Source organism: Molossus molossus, unplaced genomic scaffold, assembly GCF_014108415.1.
Source record: "Molossus molossus isolate mMolMol1 unplaced genomic scaffold, mMolMol1.p scaffold_m16_p_28, whole genome shotgun sequence".
Classification (NCBI taxonomy): Eukaryota; Metazoa; Chordata; class Mammalia; order Chiroptera; family Molossidae; genus Molossus; species Molossus molossus.
In genome coordinates, this window is record NW_023425364.1 from 83,581 (window position 1) to 106,381 (window position 22,801).

At 49.4% G+C, this 22,801-nt stretch overlaps 1 protein-coding gene across 2 annotated transcripts in view; it reads left to right on the forward strand.

The window, feature by feature from the left end:
* Positions 1–542: 542 nt before the first annotated feature.
* SHMT1 (serine hydroxymethyltransferase 1) overlaps positions 543–22,801 on the forward strand; it is a 28,217-nt gene continuing 5,958 nt past the window's right edge. The window contains exons 1-8 of one of the 2 annotated variants that reach the window (XM_036278426.1): positions 543–611; positions 6,442–6,556; positions 7,862–8,007; positions 12,976–13,091; positions 13,706–13,866; positions 20,175–20,256; positions 20,738–20,950; positions 22,362–22,478. In XM_036278426.1, coding sequence (XP_036134319.1) covers positions 6,461–6,556; positions 7,862–8,007; positions 12,976–13,091; positions 13,706–13,866; positions 20,175–20,256; positions 20,738–20,950; positions 22,362–22,478 — 931 coding nt within the window. In that variant the 5' untranslated portion in view covers positions 543–611; positions 6,442–6,460. Of the gene's footprint in view, positions 612–6,441; positions 6,557–7,861; positions 8,008–12,975; positions 13,867–20,174; positions 20,257–20,737; positions 20,951–22,361; positions 22,479–22,801 lie in introns of those variants that run through there. The other variant, XM_036278427.1, reaches the window with a different exon arrangement.

Here is a 22,801-nt window from a genome sequence, read left to right on the forward strand (position 1 = left end):
CTATATGTAGAATCTAAAAATACAAAACAAATGAATAAACAAAACAGAATAAATAAATAAATAAATAAAATAAATACATAAAAGAAGTGACCCCTGTACTAAACTGTAAGTAGGACAATGAAAAAGTTAAATGTAAGCAACAAAATGCACCCCAACCCCAGGGCCTACCCAAGTTACTGGGACAGGTCCTCCACCTTCTTCCCAGAAATCTCAGCTCCGCTGGCTGGCGGTCAAACCAGAACCGTTCCACAGTGCCCAGGCCTAGGTGAGCGGCTGCATCCGGGCCTTCCCGCCTTGGGGACCAGGCCCGCCCCGCCCGCCGCCCCGCCCCGCCCCGCCCGCTGCGGACAATACTCCGCGCACTCTGATTGGGTGCCGGCAGAGGCGGGGCAGCGCCATGCGGAGTGAACAGCCTCCTGCCCGCCAATTCCTTGTCCAGACTGGCTGCGGGTCACGTGGCAGGTTCGCGGCTGCAGGTCTTGGACTCCGTCGCAGCAGCAGCAGCAGCAGCAGCAGCAGCAGCAGCAGCAGCAGCAGCAGCAGCAGCAGCAGCAGCAGCAGCAGCAGCGGGGGGCCAGGTGTCGCTGGGCGGCGCGTCTGATCTCCTTTCGGTAGGTGGGCAGCTTTGGTCCGGGCCTCGGTGACCGGCTGCTGTGCGCTCTGCTGAGAGCATCTTTTGGTCATTCCCCAGCCCACCTGGCTTGGAGAGGCCGGGGGTGAAGAGCCTTGTAAGCCCGGGTCAGTGTTGCGGTGCCTCCAGGCCACACAGGCTCTGGTCAGGCACAGATGTAGGAGGGGTGGTGGCCTCAGCTAACACAGGTACGAGTTGCCCCTGTACTGAGCACTCTCTGGTGGAACATTTTCAATGTCAGTGCAGGCCTCACCTCCTACAGTGTTCTCGCAACAACACTGCAGGTCCAGGGCCCTCCGTCTGTGTCACAGAGGAGGCCGATGAGGCACCCAGAGAAGAGCCCATTTAGGGGACCCTGCAGCCAGCACAATGGCACAGCCCAGAATGGAGCCCAGGCTTAGGAAGCCTGCACCCTGGATTTGGAGTGTGTGACCAGGTCCCAGAGAGGGAGGGAGGGTGCCCCTCTGCAGCCTGTCACCCTCTGTCCTAGGAGACAAACGTTGCACTGTGGGGCTCTTGGCCTGGTGCCCAGTCTTCAAAGTCCAGGAAGTAAAGTGAACCTTGGTCACCTGAGCCCAGCACCAGCATGTGCCACCAGTCGGGTGGTTGCCATGTGGGGAAACAGCAGTTTAGAATCCTATGGGATCCGGTTTTGTTTTCTTGAGGGAATGCGCCGTGGGGGGTGGGGTGGGGGGTGGATTGTGCTTTTATTTGTGGCAGGGAGATCCATGAAGGGCTTTGGAACTAGAGGTAAAAGGGGTTCTACTGCTTTCCTGTGGTCTGACCTTAGACCCTTAGCTCTCTGAGCCTGTTTGCTCTTCTGTAAAGTAGAGGTCACAGTCTGTGAGACAGATGACATTCAGAGCCTGGGGTGCTTCCACTGTGACAGGGGCCCAGGGAAGACTTACAGGCGTGAGGAGGCTGGTGACTTTGGAGAATGAAGTCACTTACTAGGTCTGTCTCCTTGGGGTTGAGGCGAGGATCATGCCACACTGTAATGCCGGCGGTTGTAGGCTGGGCCTGCAGACCAGTGAGTCGTGAGTTCAGTTCTCATCAAGGCACTACCTCGGTTGCAGTGGTTGCAGTTGGGCCCTGGTCAGGTGGTGCGGAAGGCAACACAATCGATGTGTCTCTCTTACATTGATATTACTTTCCCTCCCTTCCACTCTATCTGATGATAAATGGAAAAATATCCTCAGGTGAGGATTTTAAGAAAAACATAAAGGAGAAGTAACTAAGAGCCTGGCCGGTGTGGCTCAGTGGTTGAGTGTGCAGCAATGCACCAGGATGTCATGGGTTCGATTCCCGGTCAGGGCACATGCCCAGGTTGTGGGCCCGATTTTTAGGTGGGGCATGCTGGAGGCAGCCAATTGATATTCTCTCTCATCCATTTTTCTGTCTCTCTCCCTCTTCCTTCCTTTCTCTCTAAAATCAATAAAGGAGGAAGATTTTAAAGAGAAAAAGAATTAACGTCTTGGATAAGGAAAAGATTTGCAGGAGGGTAAAGAGTGGCAGGTGGTTACGCTGCAGTGAAATGCGTGAGACCACAGATGAAGGCTCTTTCCCCGAGCAGAGGGGAGCTGAATGCATTTACAAAGTGACCCAGGGTCTCTCTGAGTGTCCTCACAGGAGCAGGGCTCCGAATGCACTTGAGCTTTTTGGTTGTTAAGAACTACCTTCCCTGTCGCTTGCCACCTTCAAATCCTTTCTTACCTTGACTAGTCAATATTTAAAAGCTTTTCTCTGAGATTCTAAGACCAGGGGCCCGTTTGGTCTCTGGTGCTCTTTTTGTGGGCTTACCACCTGCTGAGGGATGTATTGGCCCAGGCAGAGCTCCATGGTGAACTTGAGGGCAGAGCCGATGGAAAAGCCATGGGCATGCTGCCCAAACCACTGACATGTCTCCACCTCTGACAGAAACATGGACCTGCCAGTCACACTCAAGGCGGCCTGCCTGCCCTCAGCAAGGTGATCCTGTTGTTGCCACAGAGGCGTCCGCTGCCTTTAAGTACAGGTGCCCCCACCTTTGTTCTGCAGGGGTGGCTGCTTTTCTAACCATGTTGTGCTTGTGGTACAATAATGACTGCTTGGAAAGCCCGATTAGGAATTTCCTGGTTAAAGATTATTGGTAGCTTCCTTTTCCTACCAGAAATTAAGTCTTACTGTGCCCTGGACATTTTGGCTCAGCAGTTACAGTGTCGGCCTGTGGACCAAAGAGTTTCAGGTTCGATTCCAGTCAAGGGCACATATGTCAGTTGTGGTGCGGTCCCCGGCTCTGATCAGGGTCGTGCAGGCGGCAACCAAGTCTATACGTCTCTCTCACATCGATGTTTCTCTTTCTGTCTCTCTCTCTCTCCCTCCCACTCTATCTGAAGATAAATGGAAAAAAATATCCTCAGGTGAGGATTTTTTTAAAAAGATGGATCAGTGTAATTTGGGACTGTTAGACTATTTTATTTAATGGGTATATTTGTCTGGCGAATTACACTGTGTGTGTACTTGTAGAGGAAAAACTACAACCTTCTGCTGTGTTTCTCTTACTCACACCACTGCCACACTCCCAACACTTCTGACACCAGCTGCGTGGGGTTTTCCACACATCAGCAGTTCTGTAACACCAATGGGGGTGTTACAGTTCACTCCAATTCTGATATGAACTGGAGCTAATTCAGTCCCATAAGACTGCCGTCATCAGTGCGCAGGTCATCCACAACTTCTGGTCTACTCAGCTGCAAACCAGAGGCTCCCAGGACCTGCTCCTTGAATTTCATCATTTGTTAGAGCAGCTCACAGAACTCAGGGAAACACATTTACCAGTTTTTTAAAGATATGATAAAGGACTCGGCCAGTGTGGCTCTGTGGTTGAGCGTCAACCCATGCACCAAGAGGTCGCCAGTTCGATTCCCGGTCAGGGCACATGCCCAGGTTGTGGGCCTGATCCCCAGTGGGGAGGGCATGTAGGAGGCGGCCAGTTGATGTTCTCTCTGATCGATGTTTCTATTTCTCTCCTTCACTCTCCCTTTCCCTCTAAAATCAATAAAGAAAAGAAAATTAAAAAAATATATATGATAAAGGGTACAGGTGAACAACAAGGTAATATACATAGGGTGAGGTCCGGCAGGGTCCTGAGCACAGGAGTTTCTATTCTCTGGAGTTGGGGTGTGTTACCTCCCACTGACCTAGAAGCTCTCTGAACACGCTGCTGTTGGAATGTCACGTAGCTTCCTCTCGTAGGCATGACCGATCATTAACTCCATTTCCAAGTTCTCCTCTCTGGAGAAGTGGGGGCAGGGCTGAAAATGCCAAGCTGAACTTTTCTCTCTGGTGCCCAGCCCCATCCAGGAGCCACCCAGGAGCCCACCCAGAGTTGCCTCATTAGAACAAAAGATGCTCCTAGTCCTCTTATCACTTAGGAACTCACAAGCGTTTAGGAGCAGAGACCAGTATATATTTATTATTTCACAGTACTCTTGGGAAGTGGGCTCTCCCCTTATAATTGGATCTTTCTAATCCAGATGCCCTCTCCTAAGATAGGCCCCCAACTCCGCTATCCAGAGGGAGTCCTGCCGGCCCCAGGATCCAGCTTTGTCCTTCATGGCACTTCCCTCATTTATCCGTCTGAATCCGGTACACTTGTTTGTTTGCTACTCATCTTGAAGTCAGGGCCCCAGTCTAAGTTCACAGCTGGATTCCCAGTAGCAATGCCATGCGGCACAGCGAAGGCAGTCAATAAATAGTTGTCAAATGGATCCATTTTAGGTGAAAACTTACCAAGTTAATGGAAAGCTACTGAAAAGCTGCCAACTGTTGACTAAAGGAGTTTGGTTTCTATAAATATTTACACTTCCACACTTGGGGAGATGCCACCGATCACAAATGCCTGTTCTTTGTAGAAGCACAGATTCAGAAACATACACTTGCCCAGCGGTGTGGCTCAGTGGCTGAGCGTCGACCCATGTACCAAGCAGTCACTGGTTCGGTTCCTGGTCAAGGCACATGCACAGGTCATGGGCCTGATCCACAGTGGGGGGCATGCAGGAGGCGGCCAAATCAATGTTCTCTCTCATTGATGTTTCTATCTCTCTCTCTCTCCCTTCCTCTGTCTAAAATCAATAAAGAAAAAAAAGTTTAAAAAAAAGAAACATACATTTTCCAGTTTTTTGGTTTTTTTTTTTATCCTCACCCGAGGACATTTTTCCATTTTTTATACAGATAGAGTGGGAGGGAGAGAGAGAAACATCGACGTGAAAGGGACACATCGAGTGGCTGCCACTGCACAACCAACCAGGGCCAGGGACAAACTGCAACCGAGGTACATGCCCTTAGCAGGAACCGAACCCAGGTCTCTCTGGACCGCAGGCAAACGCTCTAACCGCTGAGCCAAACCGGCCAGGGCCATTTTCCAGTATTTTAATGAGATGCAGTTTTCTGATGAAAAATATTGATGTATAATTCTTTTTTTTTTTTATTTTAGACAGAGAGGAAGGGAGAGGGAAAGAGGTAGAATCATCAATGAGAGAGAACATCAATCAGCTGTCTCCTGCATGCCCCCCTGGGGACCATCAGCCTGCCACCTGTGCATGTGCCCTGAGCAGGAATCGAACCAGTGGTGTAGGGGTGGACGTTCAACCACTGAGCCACACGGGCCAGACTCGACCTATAATTCTTTTTTTTTTTTACGTTTGTTTTTTATCCTCACCTGAGGACATTTTTCCATTTTTTGTTCAGACAGAGTAGGAGGGAGAGAGAGGAAGAGAGAGAAACATCGACGTGAAAGGGACACATCGAGTGGCTGCCACCCACACAACCCAACCAGGGCTGGGACAAACTGCAACCGAGGTACATGCCCTTAGCGGGAACTGAACCCGGGTCTGTCTGGACCACAGGTGGATGCTCTAACTGCTGAGCCAAACTGGCCAGGGCTTGACCTATAATTCTTACAAGGCAGTTTGTCTTTGAGCAAGTACATGCTTTAACTTGTAGTCTCTACAGGAACCCTGTCGGTACTTAGAGCATGTGATGTGGGGTTTCGGGTCTGAGCTTCATGGCCAACTTGCTGTGCAACCATGGGCTAAGATGCCTTCTCTGAGCCTCATTTTTATTACTTGAAAAATGGAAAAAATAACAGTTAAGTTTGCAATTCACTGTTCGGACATTTGGCAAATATTACTTCACGTGTGGCCACACTGAACTCTGTGGGAGATTTAAAAAAAATAAAAATAAAAGTGGCCCTGGCTGGTTTGGCTCAGCAGTTGGAGCATGGGCCTGTAGACCAGAGAGTCCCGGGTTCAGTTCCCGCTAAGGGCACGTACCTTGGTTGCAGTTTGTCCTCAGCCCTGGTTGGGGTCATGTGAGTGGCAACCATTCAATGTGTCTCTCTCACATCGATGTTTCTCTCTCTCTCTTCCTCCCTCCCCCCCATCTGAAGATAAATGCAAAAATGTCCTTGGGTGAGGATAAATAAATAATAATAATAAAAGTGACACACGGCCCTTGCCTACAAGGAATTAGTTTACTTGGCGAGAGAGTCCATAACCAGGAGGGTAGTTGGGAGAAGGCAGCAGGACTCTCCGCCGGCTGGGCCAGGCCTCCAAGGGGGCGGGGTGCTTCGCTAACTGGGTAACAAGCTGACATCCACAGTTTAGACAGAACTGGAAGTCATGTGCAGTGGTTTTGCAATAAATGTCTTCATGCTTAGCAAGCAGTTCTGAGAGAGAATAAAAATTTGTGTCGGTACATGAGCAACTCAGAGCTAATAGGTGGCATTGAGCTATGACTAAATTTAATGTTGGAAGTTCTTCCATTTTTAGGCAACTTTGAACCAGGGCAATGGCGACTGCAGTCAGCAGGGCTCCCGAGGATGCCGACCTGTGGTCCTCGCAGGATAAACTGCTGGCCCAGCCCCTGAAGGATAGCGACACCGAGGTGAGTTCATGGGGCCTTCGTGGGTGTTCTTAAACCGGAGTCTCTCGTTTACTTTCTCGTTCTGATCGTCAGCACGCGTTCTTGAGGATAGGCCTGCAGCAGCAGGAGAGTGCTGACTTCGAGAAAGCAGCTGGCCAGGCGCTAGAAGCCCATCCAGGGTGCACCCAAGTGTTTCTGGGTTTCCTCAAACGAGACTGCTATGCTGGATGCTCTGGAGGGAGGGAGAGGGTCCCTGAGGTTTGACCCTTTTCTTATAACTCAGAGTAGTACATTTAGGCATCAAGAAGCATCTTTTTTTTTAATTAATTAATTTATTTATTTATTTATTTTATCCTCACCAGAGGACATTTTTCAATATTTTGTTCAGATAGAATGGGAGAGAGAAACATCAATGTGAAAGGGACTCATCAAGTGGTTGCCACCCACACGACCAACCAGGGCCAGGGACAAACTGCAACCGAGGTACATGCCCTTAGCGGCAACCAAACCCGGTCTCTCCAGACCGCAGGCCAACACTCTAACTGCTGAGCTAAACCAGCCAGGGCAAGAAGCATCTTTTATTAGTATATTTTTATAGCAGCTTTATACATGAGATATCATTCACTTACCATACAAATCCTCTGTTTAAAGTGCACGATTCAGTGACATTTTACTGTTTTTCCCAGCCAATTTTAGGACACTTGTATCCTCCCCCAGAGAAACCTTGAACCCATTTGCACGTACCCCACAAACTTGTTCTACTTCTGTCTCTGGATTACCTGCCACCTTTTTTTTTTTTTTTTTAATCCTCATCCAAGGACATTTTTGCATTTATCTTCAGATAGAGTTGGAGGGAGAGAGGGGGAAGAGAGAGAGAAAAACATCGATGTGAGAGAGACACATCGAGTGGTTGCCACCCACACGACCCCAACCAGGGCCGGGGACAAACTACAACCGAGGTACGTGCCCTTAGCGGGAACCAAACCCAGGACTCTCCAGTCTGCAGGCCAACACTGTAACCGTTGAGCCAAACTGGCCAGGGCTACCTGCTGCCTTTTAAGGAAACTTATTTTAAGGAAGACAAGCCAGGAACCAGGGAGGGAAAACTTGGTGAAATGTAGAAATAAAGATAACAAGATGGTATAGAAGAAAAATTAGGTGAGATGCTTATTTTAAGTATGCCCTGAGTTTGGTTGTTTGGTGTATGGTCAGTATCTGAGGGCCAAGTGTGGCAGTTGCTGTCCTCTGACCAGGTTATTGCTCTTGTAAGAGCGGAACTTTGACCTCAGCGGTCCAGGTACTTAGAGTCTGTTTTATTCTCGTTAGGTTTACAATATCATCCAGAAGGAGAGTCGTCGGCAGAGGGTGGGATTAGAGCTTATCGCCTCCGAGAATTTCGCCAGCCGAGCAGTTTTGGAGGCCATCGGCTCCTGCCTAAATAACAAGTACTCTGAGGGGTACCCAGGCCAGAGGTGAGTGACTGATCGCTGGCCTGCCCCTGATGTAGGCTGGGAGGTGCTGTATGGCCTTAGAGTCCAAACCTGGGAGGTTTCTGTTCACTCCTGCAGTCAGCCGGACAGACCGGCTTCACAGCGCCCAGCAGGTGGCGGTACTGATGTGCACGGAACAGCTACATCCAGGCACTTGCACAGCCCCGGAGGCTTTTGAGAGTAACAGGCCAGTCCATGAGGGGGCTGGAGCTGCCAAGCTGCTGTCAGCCTCTCGAAAAGGTCGTGAGTCCTCTCAGCGATGCCGTGGAAGGTGGCGGTTGCTGTGTGAGTGGTGGGATCGGTTTCAGGAGCGGCTCCTGAGTGGACAGTGAATCTGTCCCACGGAAGCCACGTTCTGCATTATAAATGTCGGATTTACATAGGCAGTGCGTTCGGTCACCTCCTTCTCCCTGAGAACCGCGAGAAATTGTGTTCTTGTTGGTTTGTCTAATCTTCACCCGAGGATATTTTTTCATTTATCTTCCGATAGAGTGGGAGGGAGAAACATTGACATGAGAGAGACACATCGATTGGTTGCCTCCCGCACAACCCGACCAGGGCCGGGGACAAACCGCAACTAAGGTACGTGCCCTTGACTGGAATAAAACCCGCAACTCTTTGGTCTGCGGGCCGACGTTCTAAGCGCTGAGCCAAACTGGCCAGGCCTGGAATTGTATTTTTTTACGGTCATCACCAGGCACAGGTGCTGCTTACAGAATCTGACGTATGGTTTTTCAAATTTGTACATTTGTGTCCCAAAGGACACAGGAAAGGAAGGGTCCCCCTTGGAGCTGACCTAGCATTCTGTTCTGCGATCCCCACAGCTCTCTGTGGAAGGGCCCAAACCAGGCGAAGGGCTTGTCTTTCTGCTGTGAATGACTGACTTTCGCTTTGCACCTTGAAGAGATCCCTGGTGCCCTCACTACTGATGTCTCGTTTGGGCCTCATGGCAGCCCCCTAGGAAAAGTGGCGCTGTGTTCCACGTTGTACAGATGGGAGCGCAGGATGCACCAGAATTCAGTGACCTGTCCAGCTTGCACACTGGTAGCAGAGCTGGCACTTGAATCCAGAGTTTTGCAGTTGTAGTATGATCAAAGATATCGGTCTTTGTCCCTGGTTTCTGGAACCTGCATGCTTAAAACTCTTGAATCTGTGGTGATAGGAATGCCTTTTATTCATAATGAGCATAATTGAGTATATGGCAAAGAGGTGACCCTGGGTGGGCCCCTAGATGGCTTCAGGATGGGGGCTGGTGGCCAGAAAGACCAAGGCATGATGAGAGGGCTGAAGCCTGAGTTAGTCACCAATGACCAATGCGTTGATCTGTCGCCTCATAGTGAAACCTGTGAAAACCCAAAACAATGAGGTTTGGAGAGTTTCTCGGTTGGTAAGGACGGAGGTGGCGGAGGGTGGGTCTCCTGGACCGCATGGAGTTCCAGATCCTTTTTCTGGTCCCTTGCCCCATGTATCCGACCAGGAGTAGTAGGTGGAGTGCTTTCCTGAGTTTCATCAGCCATTTCTTGGTGAAGTGTTGAATATGAGAGGGTGTTGTGGGAATCCCAGAGTTTCAGACAGAAGTGGGAATAACCTGAGCACCCGATGATGGTGACTGGCCTCTGGAGTGAGGACGTCCTGTGGGACAGAGCCCTTGCCTGCAGGGACCAGCACTAACTCCAGGTGGTCGGGTCAGGACTGAATTGAATTGTAGGACCATTGGTCGGTGTCAGAACTGGTTGGTGTGAGGGAAAAACCCCACATATTGGACATCAGAAGTGGTGGTGTTACCGGAAAGGGGACCGGCCCGGAGCAGGTCTGCCTAAGGTCGGCCAGTAGTGTGTGGGTTCTTGACTTGGTGCAGGAAAGATTTCACAATGCGAAGCCAGGTGATTCCGAGAGGACGTTATTAAAGCTGGGGACAGTGGGCCCTGGCCGGTTTGGCTCAGCGGTTGGAGCATTGGCCTGTGGTCCAGAGAGACCCGGGTTCAGTTCCCACTAAGGGCACGTACCTCAGTTGCAGTTAGTCCCCGGCCCCTGTTGGTCGTGCAGATGGCAGCCACTCCATGTGTCCCTTTTACATAGATGTTTCTCTCTCTCTCTTTCTTCCTCTCTCTCCCTCCCACTCTGTCTGAACAAAAAATGGAAAAAAATGTCCTTGGGTGAGGATTAAATAAATAAATAAATAAATAAAATAAAATAAAGCTGGGGACAGTGGGACAAGGAAGAGCCTGGGACAGAAGGAGCAACAAGAGAGCCAGGCGGGGCTGCTCTGGCTCACTGGGGAGCCACAGAAAGGGGGGCCTTGGAGACGAGGACAGGGTCAGGGTCTGCCCAGGACGAGCATCCACTGCCCATTGCTCCCTGGTGGCAAGTGTCCTGGGGTCCCTTAGAGTTTAGGAAATGCCTGCTGGTGGGGAAGAAGAGGGAGAAGGGAAAGGTTTGGGCAAGCTTCGGGGAGGGACAGCAGGCCCTGGGTCCTTCATCTTGAGGATTCTCAAGGCTGGGAGTTTAGGGAAGGAATTAAATACAGTATTCATCAGCTTTTCCATGTACCCTTTCAGGGTCGTGGTCTCCACTGATTGGTCAGTACCAGGGCAGGGAGTCTAAAGTGCATGACCAGTGACATGCGGGAGGAGAGGCACCCCTGGGGGCAAGGTTCAGCTCCAGTTTCGCCCATTGCTCATCACCCAGAGCTAGCTGCCCGGTTACCTTCTGCATCTAGCTGTAAATTGTCCAGCCAGTGTGTTCAGCTATCTGCCTCAGTTTCCCCATTCCACTTGCCTATCCTGCCTCATTGTGAGTAAAACCTCTCCCTCGCCCTCTTTTCCTTATTGTGATAAAATATACATATTAGAAAATGTACCATTTTTAAGTGTCCAGTTCGGTGGCATTAAGTACATTCACAATATGGTGCCACCCTCACCACCATCCATTTCCGGAACTTCTCATTTTGCATAACCAGAGCTCTCTGCCTATTAAACACTAACTCTGCCAGCAAGCCCATGGAAAGACGCTCAGCATCACTAGTCATTAGGGAAATGCGAATCAAAGCCACAAGGAGCTGTTACCTTTTTCATAGGGTGGCCACTTGTGTTGGGGAGAATGTAGAGGAATTGTAATCCTCGTGCCCTCGTGCCATGTGAACCATGCAGCCACTGTGGGAACAGTACCCAGGGCCCCAGAAATTAAAAATATGGCCTGGCTGGTTTGGCTCAGCAGGTAGAGTCAGCCCATGGACTGCAGGGTCTCAGGTTTGATTCCCAGTCAAGGGCATGTACCTGGGTTGCAGGTTCAATTCCTGGGTCCTGTCGGGGTGTATGCAGGAGGCAACCAATCGATGTGTGTGTTTCTCTCTCCATCCCTCTCTCCCCCTATCCCTCCCGCCACTTCCATCCTCTCTAAAAATCAATGGAAAAATATCCTCAGGTGAGGATTAGCAAAAATAAATAAATAAAAGTATAAGTACCACATGATCCAGCAACTCCACTTCTGGGTATACGTCCCAAGAATTGAAAGCAGGACCTCAAACAGATATTTGTACACCCATGTTCGTAACAGCATTGTTCACAGTAGCCAACAGATGGCAGCAACCCAAGTGTCCACTGATGGACACATGGATAAGCAAATGTATATGCATACAGTGGAATGTCCTTCAGCCTTAAGAAAAGGAAGTCCTCGCCCTGGCCGGTTTGGCTCAGCAGTTGGAGTGTCGGCCTGTGGACGAGAGAGTCCCAGGTGCAGTTCCTGCTAGGGGCACGTACCAAAAAAAAAAGAAAAGGAAGTCCTGTCTCGTGCTCTAAGGATGCACCTTGAGGACCTTGTGCTAAATGAAATAAACTGGTCACAAAAGACAGATAGTCTCTGATTCCACTTATATGAGGTACCTAGAGTTGTCACAGTCCTAGAAATGGAAGGTGGGACGGTGGTCACTAGGGTCTGGGGGAGGGGGAATGGGGAGTTGTTGTTCTATGGGTATAGAGTTTCAATTTTAAAAGATGAAAAGTTCTAGAGATCTGTCCACGACAGTTTGAATACGTATCAATGTGAGGAACTGTGAGCTTGAAAATGGTTCAGACGGTGGCCCTGGCTGCTGGGGCTCAGCTGGGTGAACATCCTGTGCACCAAAGATGCGGGTTCGATTCCTGGTCAGGGCACATGCCCACGTTGATGACTCGATCTTTATGGGGCTGTGTATGGGCGGCAACTGATCTATGTTCCTCTCTCCCCCTCTCTCTCTCCCTTCCCTTCTCTCTAAAAAGCAATAGAAAGATATGTTTTTTTTTCCTTTATTGATTTTAGAGAGAGAGATAGAAACATGGATGAGAGAGAACATCGACTGCATGCCCCCCACAGGGGATCAGGCCCACTGAGCCACACCAGCCGGACCAAACATATTTTTTTTAATGGTTAATATGGTAAATTGTATGTTATGTGTTTACTATAATTTTTAAAATGTGTATATATTTAACTTAAAAATATTTAAAGCTTTTTGTGACCACAAGGCCTAAGTGTTAAAATTTTCTTCTGGGTTGAGTTATTACAATTATTAGTGTGTAGACTGATAAAAACCATAAATATATGACAAATTCTGATATGTAATTATTAAATGAGAAGTAAAATTTTATGAGAAATGCAAAAAATTCCCAATAACTCTCTGCCATCGCCCTCCACTCCCCCGGGTCAAGCACTGTTCCATATTCTGTCTCGATAGACGTGATTACTCCCGGGACCTTCTATAAGGGGATGTGATGGGCTTATTTCATGTAGCGCAATGCTAACCAAGTTCTCCCTGTAGCTGGTCATTTCCCCTGTGGGCAGGAGACATGTGCTCAGTGCCGTTGAGCGGGGCGCTGACGCAGGATGGGTCGTGTTAGCGTCGCACCAGAGCTCGCTCAAGCTGCCTTGGCCTCTGCCGGTGCAGCCCTGACTGAGTCCGCTGCTTTTTGCACGCAGGTATTACGGCGGCACTGAGTTTGTTGATGAGCTGGAGGTCCTCTGTCAGAAGCGAGCGCTGCAGGTCTACGGTCTGGACCCCCAGCACTGGGGGGTCAACGTCCAGCCCTATTCGGGTAATTACCAGGTCCAGATAGGCCTGGGGCCAGTCTCCTGGGGCTAATGTTCATGGACAGGAGTCCTAAGAGAAGGACGGCCCATAAACCGAGTTAAAAATAAGCCCCTTCTGGATATGTTTCTCTTTCTCCATGCTCTTGCCCCTCAAGAGTAGAGCCCTATCTCTGGCCATCCTCTGTCCCTCGCTCTCAAGGGAATTGACGCAGGGGAACCTCTGGGGCTTAAGGAATGAGTACTTGTTACCAGTGCAGAGTTCGTGTGTCCACACTTGGAAAGGCCAAAACTCAGACTTTGGAGTAAGGAAAGATTTGTTGATCAAGAAGGTGCCAATGAAGAAGATGGGGGACCTGATCTATAAATCCATCTTAAGTAGAGTTCAGGCCCCAGCAGAATTCCTCTAAAGATTAGCATGTGTACAACTGGCTATTAGCCTGAAGGCCTCGGGAACTACCCAGATTTGAACCCGGTGGAGTCAGATGGAGCATTTCACTCTGTTACAGAATGGTGACCAAGTCCGTTCTGGCCACTTCTGGGCCTGGTGGCCAAGCTTAGGGTCCTGCTGGGTGCCTCATGGGCAGAAGCAATTGTACCTCTTCTGATCTGCCTGGTCCAGGCTCCCCGGCCAACTTTGCGGTGTACACTGCCCTGGTGGAACCCCATGGGCGCATCATGGGCCTGGACCTGCCCGATGGAGGCCACCTGACCCATGGGTTCATGACAGACAAGAAGAAAATCTCTGCTACGTCCATCTTTTTTGAATCCATGCCCTATAAGGTAAGCATGCTTCTCTCCGTAGCTCTGCAATCTGTCACCTGAGAAAGCCTCCCATGTGTGGCTGCACCGATGCAAGTGAGTTTTGTTCACCTGGCACAATAGGAAGCCCCTGCCTTCACGGTTTGTCGTTTCCCTGCCCTGGGGCCTCCTCAGGCATACAGGGCCGGCTGGGGACAGGTGGGTCAGAACACACGGGCTGAGCTGAGGGGCAGGGAGACGGCTGGGGAGGCACAGGAGGTTCCGGCCACACACAGCAGGGTTGCTGGCTGCCCCAGAACTAGGGCAGGGACAGCTGGGATGACCACTCCCAGCAACCAGGTCCACCACAGCCAGACACCTGGTGCCAGCAGCTGCGCCCCAGCTCCAGAGCTAGCAGCCCTCCCATCAGTACCTAGTCAGCCCTCCTTGGCCCGGTCAGAGCCGTGCCATGTGCCCACTGTAGGACTGGCACATGCTTCTGTGGGGGCCCTTGTCATTATAAACAGTTTGGGGGAAAAATGCAGGTAAAGCTCTGGCCGGGTAGCTCTGTTGGTTAGAGCACCATCCTGATATGCCAAGGTTGCAGGTTCAGTCCCCAGTCAGGGCACATACAAGAGGCAACCAATGAAAGCATAAAGTGGAACAACAAATCAATGTTTTTTTTCTCTCTCTCTCTACCCTTATCTTTTTTTTTTCTTTTTAACTGAAAGCTTGTCTTTTTTTTTCTATTTTTTTAAATCTTCATTGATGAATGTATTACAGATGTTCCTCATTTTTTCCATATTGACCCCCTCATCCCTGCTCCTGTCCCCCTCCTGCCTTTCCCCACACTGTTGTCTGTGTTCATTGGTTATGCATATAAGTTCTTTGGTTTATTTCTTCCCACCCGCAACCCCCCTTCCCTTTGAGTTTGTCAGTCTAGCAACCAATTTGTACTTCTTAATCCCTTCACCTTTTTCACCCATTCCCCCATACCCCCTCCCATCTGGCAACCAACAAAATGTTCTCTGTATCTATGAGAATGTTTCTGTTCTGCCTGTTCATTTTGTTTGTAGATTCCATTGTCGATAGATATGTATTCATTGCTGTAGTGTTTATTCATATATTTTATCTTTTTCTTCAAAAAGACCCTTCAACATTTCACATAATAACGGTTTGGTGGTGATGAACTCCTTTAACTTTTTCTTGTCTGGGAAACTTTATATGGCCATTGATTCTAAATGACAACTTTGTAGGATAGAGTAATCTTGGTTGTAGGTTCTTGCTTTTCATCACTCTGGATATTTCTTGCCACTCCCTTCTGGCCTGCAAAGTTTCTTTTGAGAAATCAGCTGACAGCCTTATGGGAACTCCCTTGTAGGTAACTAACTGCTTTTCTCTTGCTGCTTTTAAGATTCTCTCTGCATTTTGATGTTGATGTGTCTTGGTGTGGGCCTCTTGTGGTTCATCTTGTTTGGGACTCTCTGTGCTTCCTGGACTTGTATGTCTGTTTTCTTCACCAAGTTAGGAAAGCTTTCTGCCATTATTGTTTCAAATAGGTTTTCGATTTCTTGTTCTCTCTCTTCTCTTTCTGGCACCCCCAAGATGCAAATGTTGGCACGCTTGAAGTTGTCCTAGAGGCTCCTTACACTATCCTCATTTTTTTTGAATTCTTTCTTTTTGCTGTTCTGATTGGGTGTTTTTTGCTTCCTTATATTCCAAATTGATGCTATTCTTTACCTACTCTACTATTGAATCTGTGTAAATTATTCTTTATTTCAGTTAGTGCCTCCTTCCTTTCTGACTGCTCTTTTTTTTATGCTCTTGAGGCCCTCACTAAGTTTTCTGAGGTTCTCACTAAGTTCATTGAGCATCCTTATAAGCAGTATTTTCAACTCAGCATCTGTTAGGTTGCTTATCTCCATTTCTCTTAGTTCTTTTCCTGGAGATTTTTTCTGTTCTTTCATTTGGGACTTGTTTCTTTGTCTCCTCATTTTGGCTGCCTCCCTGTGTTTGTTTCTATGTATTATTTAACAAGAAGTATTGGGATAGCTGAGACCAGATGCTGCTTGTTTGAAAGAATTTAGGAAAACCTAAGCAGGATCCAAGACAGGCCAATCCTATGGTTAAGCAAGTGGCAACAGCTTGGGTGGGCTTGAAAGTTGGGTGGGGTGGGGCCTCAGGGAATCACCAGGGCAGGGCAACCAGTGTGAGCCAGGTTGCTGGAGTCCCAGATATGGTGGCTGTCTGCCACCCCAGGGAAGGGCTCAACAAAGGAACAAAGGCCTCTGACAGCATGTTTGTCCCGGAAAAAAAAACCCTCTCCAGCCCTTGCTCCAATGCCAAACAGCTCAGTTCTTCCCCATATGTCTCTAGTGCCCCTCAAGCTGCCTCCCCTCCAAGCTTAGAGGGAGAGAGTCCGATAAGTTAGTGTGCGGGCCCTTTAAGAGGAGCTGCCTGGGGCTCCAGCCGCCTCAGCCTCCCTGAGCCTCAGTTCCCACTGTTTTTTCCAGCCAGAAGTTATGGGGACTTCTCTTCCTGGCACTGGAACCCTGTGCAGGGCACCTGGTGTGGGACGGGGACCCCTCAGTCTTCAGAGAGGACCTTCCCAGCCGAGGTGTCCTCCTGATTTTTATCCGCCACACGTGGGTGTGGGACCAGCCCGTCCGCCTCCGCCCTCCTACCAGTCTCCATGTGGCTGCTGCTTTAATTCCGTAGTTGTAGGACTTCCATTGAGCTCGATTTCAGGTGGTTTTGAATGATGGTTGTTCTGTAGTTTAGTTGTAACTTTGATGTGGTTGTGGGAGGACGTGATACCATGTTTACCTACCCTCCATCTTGACCGGAAGTCCTCTTTTTTTTTCAATCTGTATTGGTTTTAGAGAGAAAGGAAGGGAGTGGGAGAGAGAGATAGAAGCATTGATGAGAGAGAACATCGACTGGCCACCTCCTGCATGCCCCACACTGGAGATCGGGCCCACAACCTGGGCATGCACCCTGAGCGGGAATTCAGCCGGCAACCTCTTGGTGCATGGGTCAACGCTCAACCACTGAGCCACACCAGACAGACTCTCTACCTTCTTCTATAAAAATCAATAAAACTTTTTTTTTTTTTTTTTTAAAGAAAGAAAATCAAGCCATGGATCCCTCTTGGCATTCTGAAGTCACTGTTGCATGTTCTTGATTGTTTGCTGTTTTAATTTGTTGTTAGCCTTTGTCTCAGGTCTAGCAATGGCACATACGCTTTTTAATATATTTTAACTGGTTTTGGGGAGAGAGAGAGAAATGCCGATTTGTTGTTCCACTTGGTTGTGCAGTCAATGGTGCTTCTTGTATGAGCCCTAACCGGAGGTCAAACCTGCAACCTTGGTGTATTGGGATGACGCTCTAACCAACTGAGCTACCCGGCCAGGGCCATATGCTTTTTGAGTAAAGTGATGGCTCATTTCTTTTCGTGGAAAGCCTTGTTTCCAGTGACAGGTGTCCATCGGCCAGCGCTGACCTTGGAGGTGGACTTTGAAACATCGCAGCAATAACACAGTGCTCTGTCTTTACACTGGGAACACAAAAGCCGATTCCTACGGTTTCTTTCACCGTGAAAAGCATGGTGGCAGAGTAATCAGTGATTTCTTTTTCACCCCTAGATAAGGCCTTGGGGAGGGCCTCGTGGTTTTTAGCCCAATGTCTGCTGTTACGGAAGCCTTCCTGGCATTAACAAGTCGGGGCTGTACCCCAGTTACCCCCACAGCCACCCCATCTTTGACATGCACTGAGCAGGCTGCAGTCCTCTGGACACAATGCGGAGACCCACCCAGTGGCGTGGCTGGGACTGGGACCCTGACCAGCTCACCTCCAGAAGGGCTCCCGTGGGCACTGGCCTTGGTGGGCAGGCAGTATAGGCTACAACCTCGATTGGCCTCCAGCATCAACCACTACCCATCAGGTTGCCTTCCTGCCCCGCATTTTAGTCCCCTGCCCTCAGTGGGACCTTCTTTCACCCTCTGGGCCACCACCCGACACCAGGCCAGGCTTTCCGTCCTCCTGGAGAGACAGCACCATACACCTGGCACTCTCCCCTCTCTGTGACCGAGGGATCACCTCCTGCCGGCCCAGTGCTCTGAGGGGCAGGTCCTTCCTTCCTGTCCCAGCCTCTGCACCCTCTGGGCCCAGCAGTTTGTTACAACTCTGCAGCCTGTGTATGCTTCCAGGGGCTGTTTTATTGTCGGCTTTTTAAGATTTAAAAAAATATACCACAAGTTGCAAAAGCAAAATGTGGAAGGAGGGAAAAGCAAGGTTTTGGGGGTAATTATGTCTTCTAAAATTTTTTAGAATGGCCTTTTTTTTTTTTTACTGTGAATCAGCCATTGATTTTTTGTTATCAAGGTAACAGTTTCTTTGCTGAGTTAGGTGCCTGAAAAAGAATCAGCTACACCCTTAAAACAAAACCACAAGTCACTGTTCAGCCTGCCTTCCCAGATGATTTCTTGGTTCCTGTAACCTTGCATACAAGCTTCTGTAGTTGAGAGAGAGAAAACGAATGGTTGCCTCCCGAATGCCCCCCGACCAGTGCTGGGGATCGAACTGGCAACTCTTCAGTCCTCAGGCCAGTGCTGTCTCTAATTGCTGAGCCAAAGTGGCCAGGGCACATTTTTAGTTTGGAAAGGGTGACCACCTAGCCCCACCTCCTTGCCTCCATGGGGGGCTCTCACCACTTCCTCCCTAGAGGACTTCCATGCCCCCACCCCTAAGTCTTTCCTACAGTAACCCCCTTGATTGTTATTTTTTAGTATGTTTTTCTTGATTTCAGAGAGAGGAAGGGAGAGAGAGAGAAACATGGATCAGCTACCTCCTGCACACCCCCTGCTGGGGGTCGAGCCCACAGCCTGGGGACATGCCCTGACCAGTAATCACAACGAGACCCGGTGCCTGGGAGATGCTCAACCACAAAGCCACACCCTGTGGTGGTTTTTACTTCCCCCTGGCATACTGCTTCAGCGTAACTTTAATAAGCTGAACTCAGTGAGAAATGTGTTGCCAAAAAAGAAATAGAGTCATTTACCTTTCATGGTAGGTAGATCCACAGTCCGTCTGGATTGATTTCTGTGTGGCTGAGGTAGGGGTCCAGATAACAGTTTTTTTTCTTTTTTTATTTTATATATATATATATATATATATATATATATATATATATTTTTTTTTTATCCTCACCCGAGAACATTTTTCCATTTTTTTGTTCAGATAGAACGGGAGGGAGAGAGAAACATCAACGTGAAAGGGACACATCGAGTGGCTGCCTCCCACATGACCCCAACCAGAGCTGGGGACGAACTACAACCAAGGTATGTGCCCTTGACCAGAATCAAACCCACGACTCTTTGGACTGCAGGCCGATGCTCTAACAGCTGAGCCAAACCGGCCAGGGCCAGGTTATGTTTTTCCACATGGATATCCAGTTAACCCAGTGCCATCTCCTGGAAGACCATGCTGTTCCTGCAGTCCCCCTGGCACCGGCCACACAGCCATCTGTCACCACGGGTCCTTTTTCTTAGCTCTCGTCTGTTTGTTTGTCAGATTGTTATTCCACAGGCACACACAGCCTTAAACTGTCGCTTTTTTAAAGTGGTTTTAAATTTTTCTCAATAATGTTTTGTGTAGAGGTCTCGTACATCTTTTGTTAGATAGTTTATGGCTTTTTCAACTAATGATATAATTATTAAAATTTCATTTTCTGTTTTCTGCTGCTTATATATATGAATATAATTGATTTTTGGTTTTCATCCCTATATCCGGTGACCTCGCTAAATTCAGTTACTAATTCTAATAGCTTGCTTCTAGAGTCTTGGGTTTTCTAGGTATACAATCATGGTGTCTGTGAGTCAAGTCAGCTCTTGTAGGTTTTCTAATCCTTATGTCTTTACTTCTTTTTCTGGCCTCACTGATCACGGACTGAAAGTGCTGTTGGCCGGCCCCAGGTCGCACTTCTGAAAGGGACTGGCTTGGTGCCTGCGTGGTGCAGTGCTTGTGTGTCTATCGCCCAGTTTCACTCTGCAGTGCGTCTTGGTTCCTTCTCACCCCAGGAGAACCCTGGGGCAGGGGCTCACTTTCCCCGTGCCCCTGCAACCCCTGTGAGTGGTGCTTGGTTGTCTACACTACCTGTGCACGAAAAATACTTTTACCCAGCCTCACCCTCAAGGCCGACCCTGGGACATCTTTCCCGCTCTCTGGCGGATGGAACAGACAGCTTTGGGCAGGTGGAAGAAGGCCTCCTGTCCTTGACACCTGGTGCAAGTTCAGGTGGGAGGGCCAGCTGGAGGGGATCCCGCTCCTGCTGTATTCATGACATCCCACAGGTGAACCCCGACACTGGCTACATCAACTATGACCAACTGGAGGAAAATGCCCGCCTCTTCCACCCGAAGCTGATTATTGCAGGTGATGAAATGAGCAGAATGCAACTCGATGAGTGACGAGTCCCAGGCCTCTTACAAGTGAAGATGTGACGATGTTCCCACCCTGTCCTTGCTCACTGCTTGTTTCTGCCTTGGGTAGCTGAGCTGCTTGGGTCCAAGAATATTCTTTTCTTCCAGGACAGATGTCCATTTTGCCACCATTAGCACATGGTGCAATACGATCTGAGGCTGTTCTCAGAGAAGCATCTGGAAGTGTTAATCCCTGACTCATTGGGGGTGGTGATGATAATTGGGGGCCATCCCTACCACCATGACATTGAAGAGGCAGAGATCAGAGTGGTTGCCTTTGACACGGATGTTTTTCAAGAACACCCTTCAATCCTGTTCTCAGATTTGAGAGGGAGAAATCTCCCAGCTTTCAAATGGTACATCCAGAGGCCACCTTGCAGCCAGCTCGAGTGGCTGTGGATGTCTCTGACCATGGTGTCACTTTGCCACCTTAGGAACCAGCTGCTACTCCCGAAACCTGGACTACGCTCGCCTACGAAAGATCGCCGACGACAACGAGGCATATCTCATGGCTGACATGGCACACATCAGCGGGCTGGTGGCAGCTGGCGTGGTGCCCTCTCCCTTCGAACACTGCCATGTGGTGACCACCACCACTCACAAAACGCTGAGAGGCTGCCGAGCCGGCATGATCTTCTTCAGGCGAGGTGTGTTCCTGAGCCTGGGTGCCAGGGTGCAGGTGGGGTGCCGGAGGGCCTTTCTCCTCTGGGTGTTCACATTAGGGTTAGGAAGCTGAGGGAAACTCTGACCTGGGGTCCCTTGAAGATATTAGGATCTCTGGAAGAGCTCCTTCAGAGGGGGTAACAACAGGCCATATGGAAGGGGTCTCAAAAAGCCCTGAGCACAGCTGTCCAGGTCCTGGCAGGAAGGAAGGGTATTGTGCTGGGTGCCAGCATCCTTTGGCTCAGTCAGTCCTTATGAGGCAGGCGTTGGCATGAAAGGAAGATGAGCGTGGCTGGCCAGGGGCTACCAGGAGGCCTCACGGAACAGAACTGTTTTAGTGAACTTACTGTAATTCACCATGTTCCTCCTGGAGAGACTCCAGTTGTCAAACCATAAGGCATTGTGTATACATCATAGCACCAGTTTTACCCTGTTAGTAAGGAACCTCTCTTTCCAGTAATGGAGTACTTACAGCCCACGAGTATGTAGATCCTCCCCTTATTTTGGGATTCTTATACCTGAGAAAGCCAGAGTGACAATCAGGCCATCATTGAGCCTGTGGTGGGACCTGGTACATGAACCTGGCATCAGCAGAGAGAACAGCCTCTGGAGACCAGATCTCTCTTGATCCACAGATCAGGAGCTCCTTGCCCAGCCCTAGCCTGGGACACACCCATGTACCCACTGGAAGCCTCTATGCTCTGAGGTCCTCCAGTTGTGTTGAGGTTCCTAAGGCAGGTAGCCATTCCCTCTTCCCTGGGAGATGTTTGTTTTTCCCACTGTATGTTGTAAGTTGTTTGATCAGGCCAGCCAGAGCAAATCCTGGTTGTGCCCCATACTCACTGTGATCTTAGGCTAGTTGTGCCACCTCTTTGGGCCTCATTTCCTCACCTCCAGAGTAGGGATCAAAATAATAGTACCAGTTCCTTTGGACTGCAGTTGTGAGGATAAAATGAATTTAGGTAAAGTGCTTAGAGCAGTTCTGGCTCACAAGAAGCTCTATGGAGACATTAGTAGTTTTTATTACTGATTATTAACTTTTTCTCTGAAAGGAACCTTTTCCTGGTATCTAGCCACATGATTCTTGTCTCCCTCAAAGTAGTCATCTTGGAATACTGCTCTTGAACACGTCTTTGAGGAAATATGCCCAAGGCATAGTGTTTATTGTGGTCTCTTTGGAGGGAAATTTTCATCCTTTCATTTCGTCTGCGAAAGGGTGGTCTGCCCACCTTTGGAAGCAAGCGCCCTATCTGCCCTGCAGCATTTCATACCAAAGTCTCCCCCAGGAGTAGAGGCCAGGCTTGTGCTTCGCCAAGCACTCGGGTTTGAGTCCAGGCAGGGAGAAAACCGAGGTGACAGCCTGTCTGTTATTCCCATTCTGATGTTTTCGTCCAGGAGTGCGCAGCACGGATCCCAAAACCAGCAAAGAGGTTCTGTACAACCTGGAGTCGCTCATCAACTCTGCTGTGTTCCCAGGACTGCAGGGAGGGCCTCACAACCATGCCATTGCTGGTAAACATGACAAAACCCAACCCCGAGCCCTGGGAGCTATCCCTTCACCCACGGCAGCCCCTGTGCAGTCAGTGTGAGGGTTCTCCCACTTGGTCATCTCGTGGCCCGCAACCCCCATCTCACCCGTCCATCGATTTGTGCCAGGACTTCCCCGCTGGGAGAAATTAGAGAAATATCTATCTAGGAGATGCTAATAAGGAAGCCAAGGGAAACGTGACTGGTGTGAGGCAGGGACATGTGTGGCCACCCCTTGGCAAAACTGAGAGGCCCGCCCTTCGCATAGCCCTCTTTACGGAACAACGGGGGGAATTTGACCACTGGAA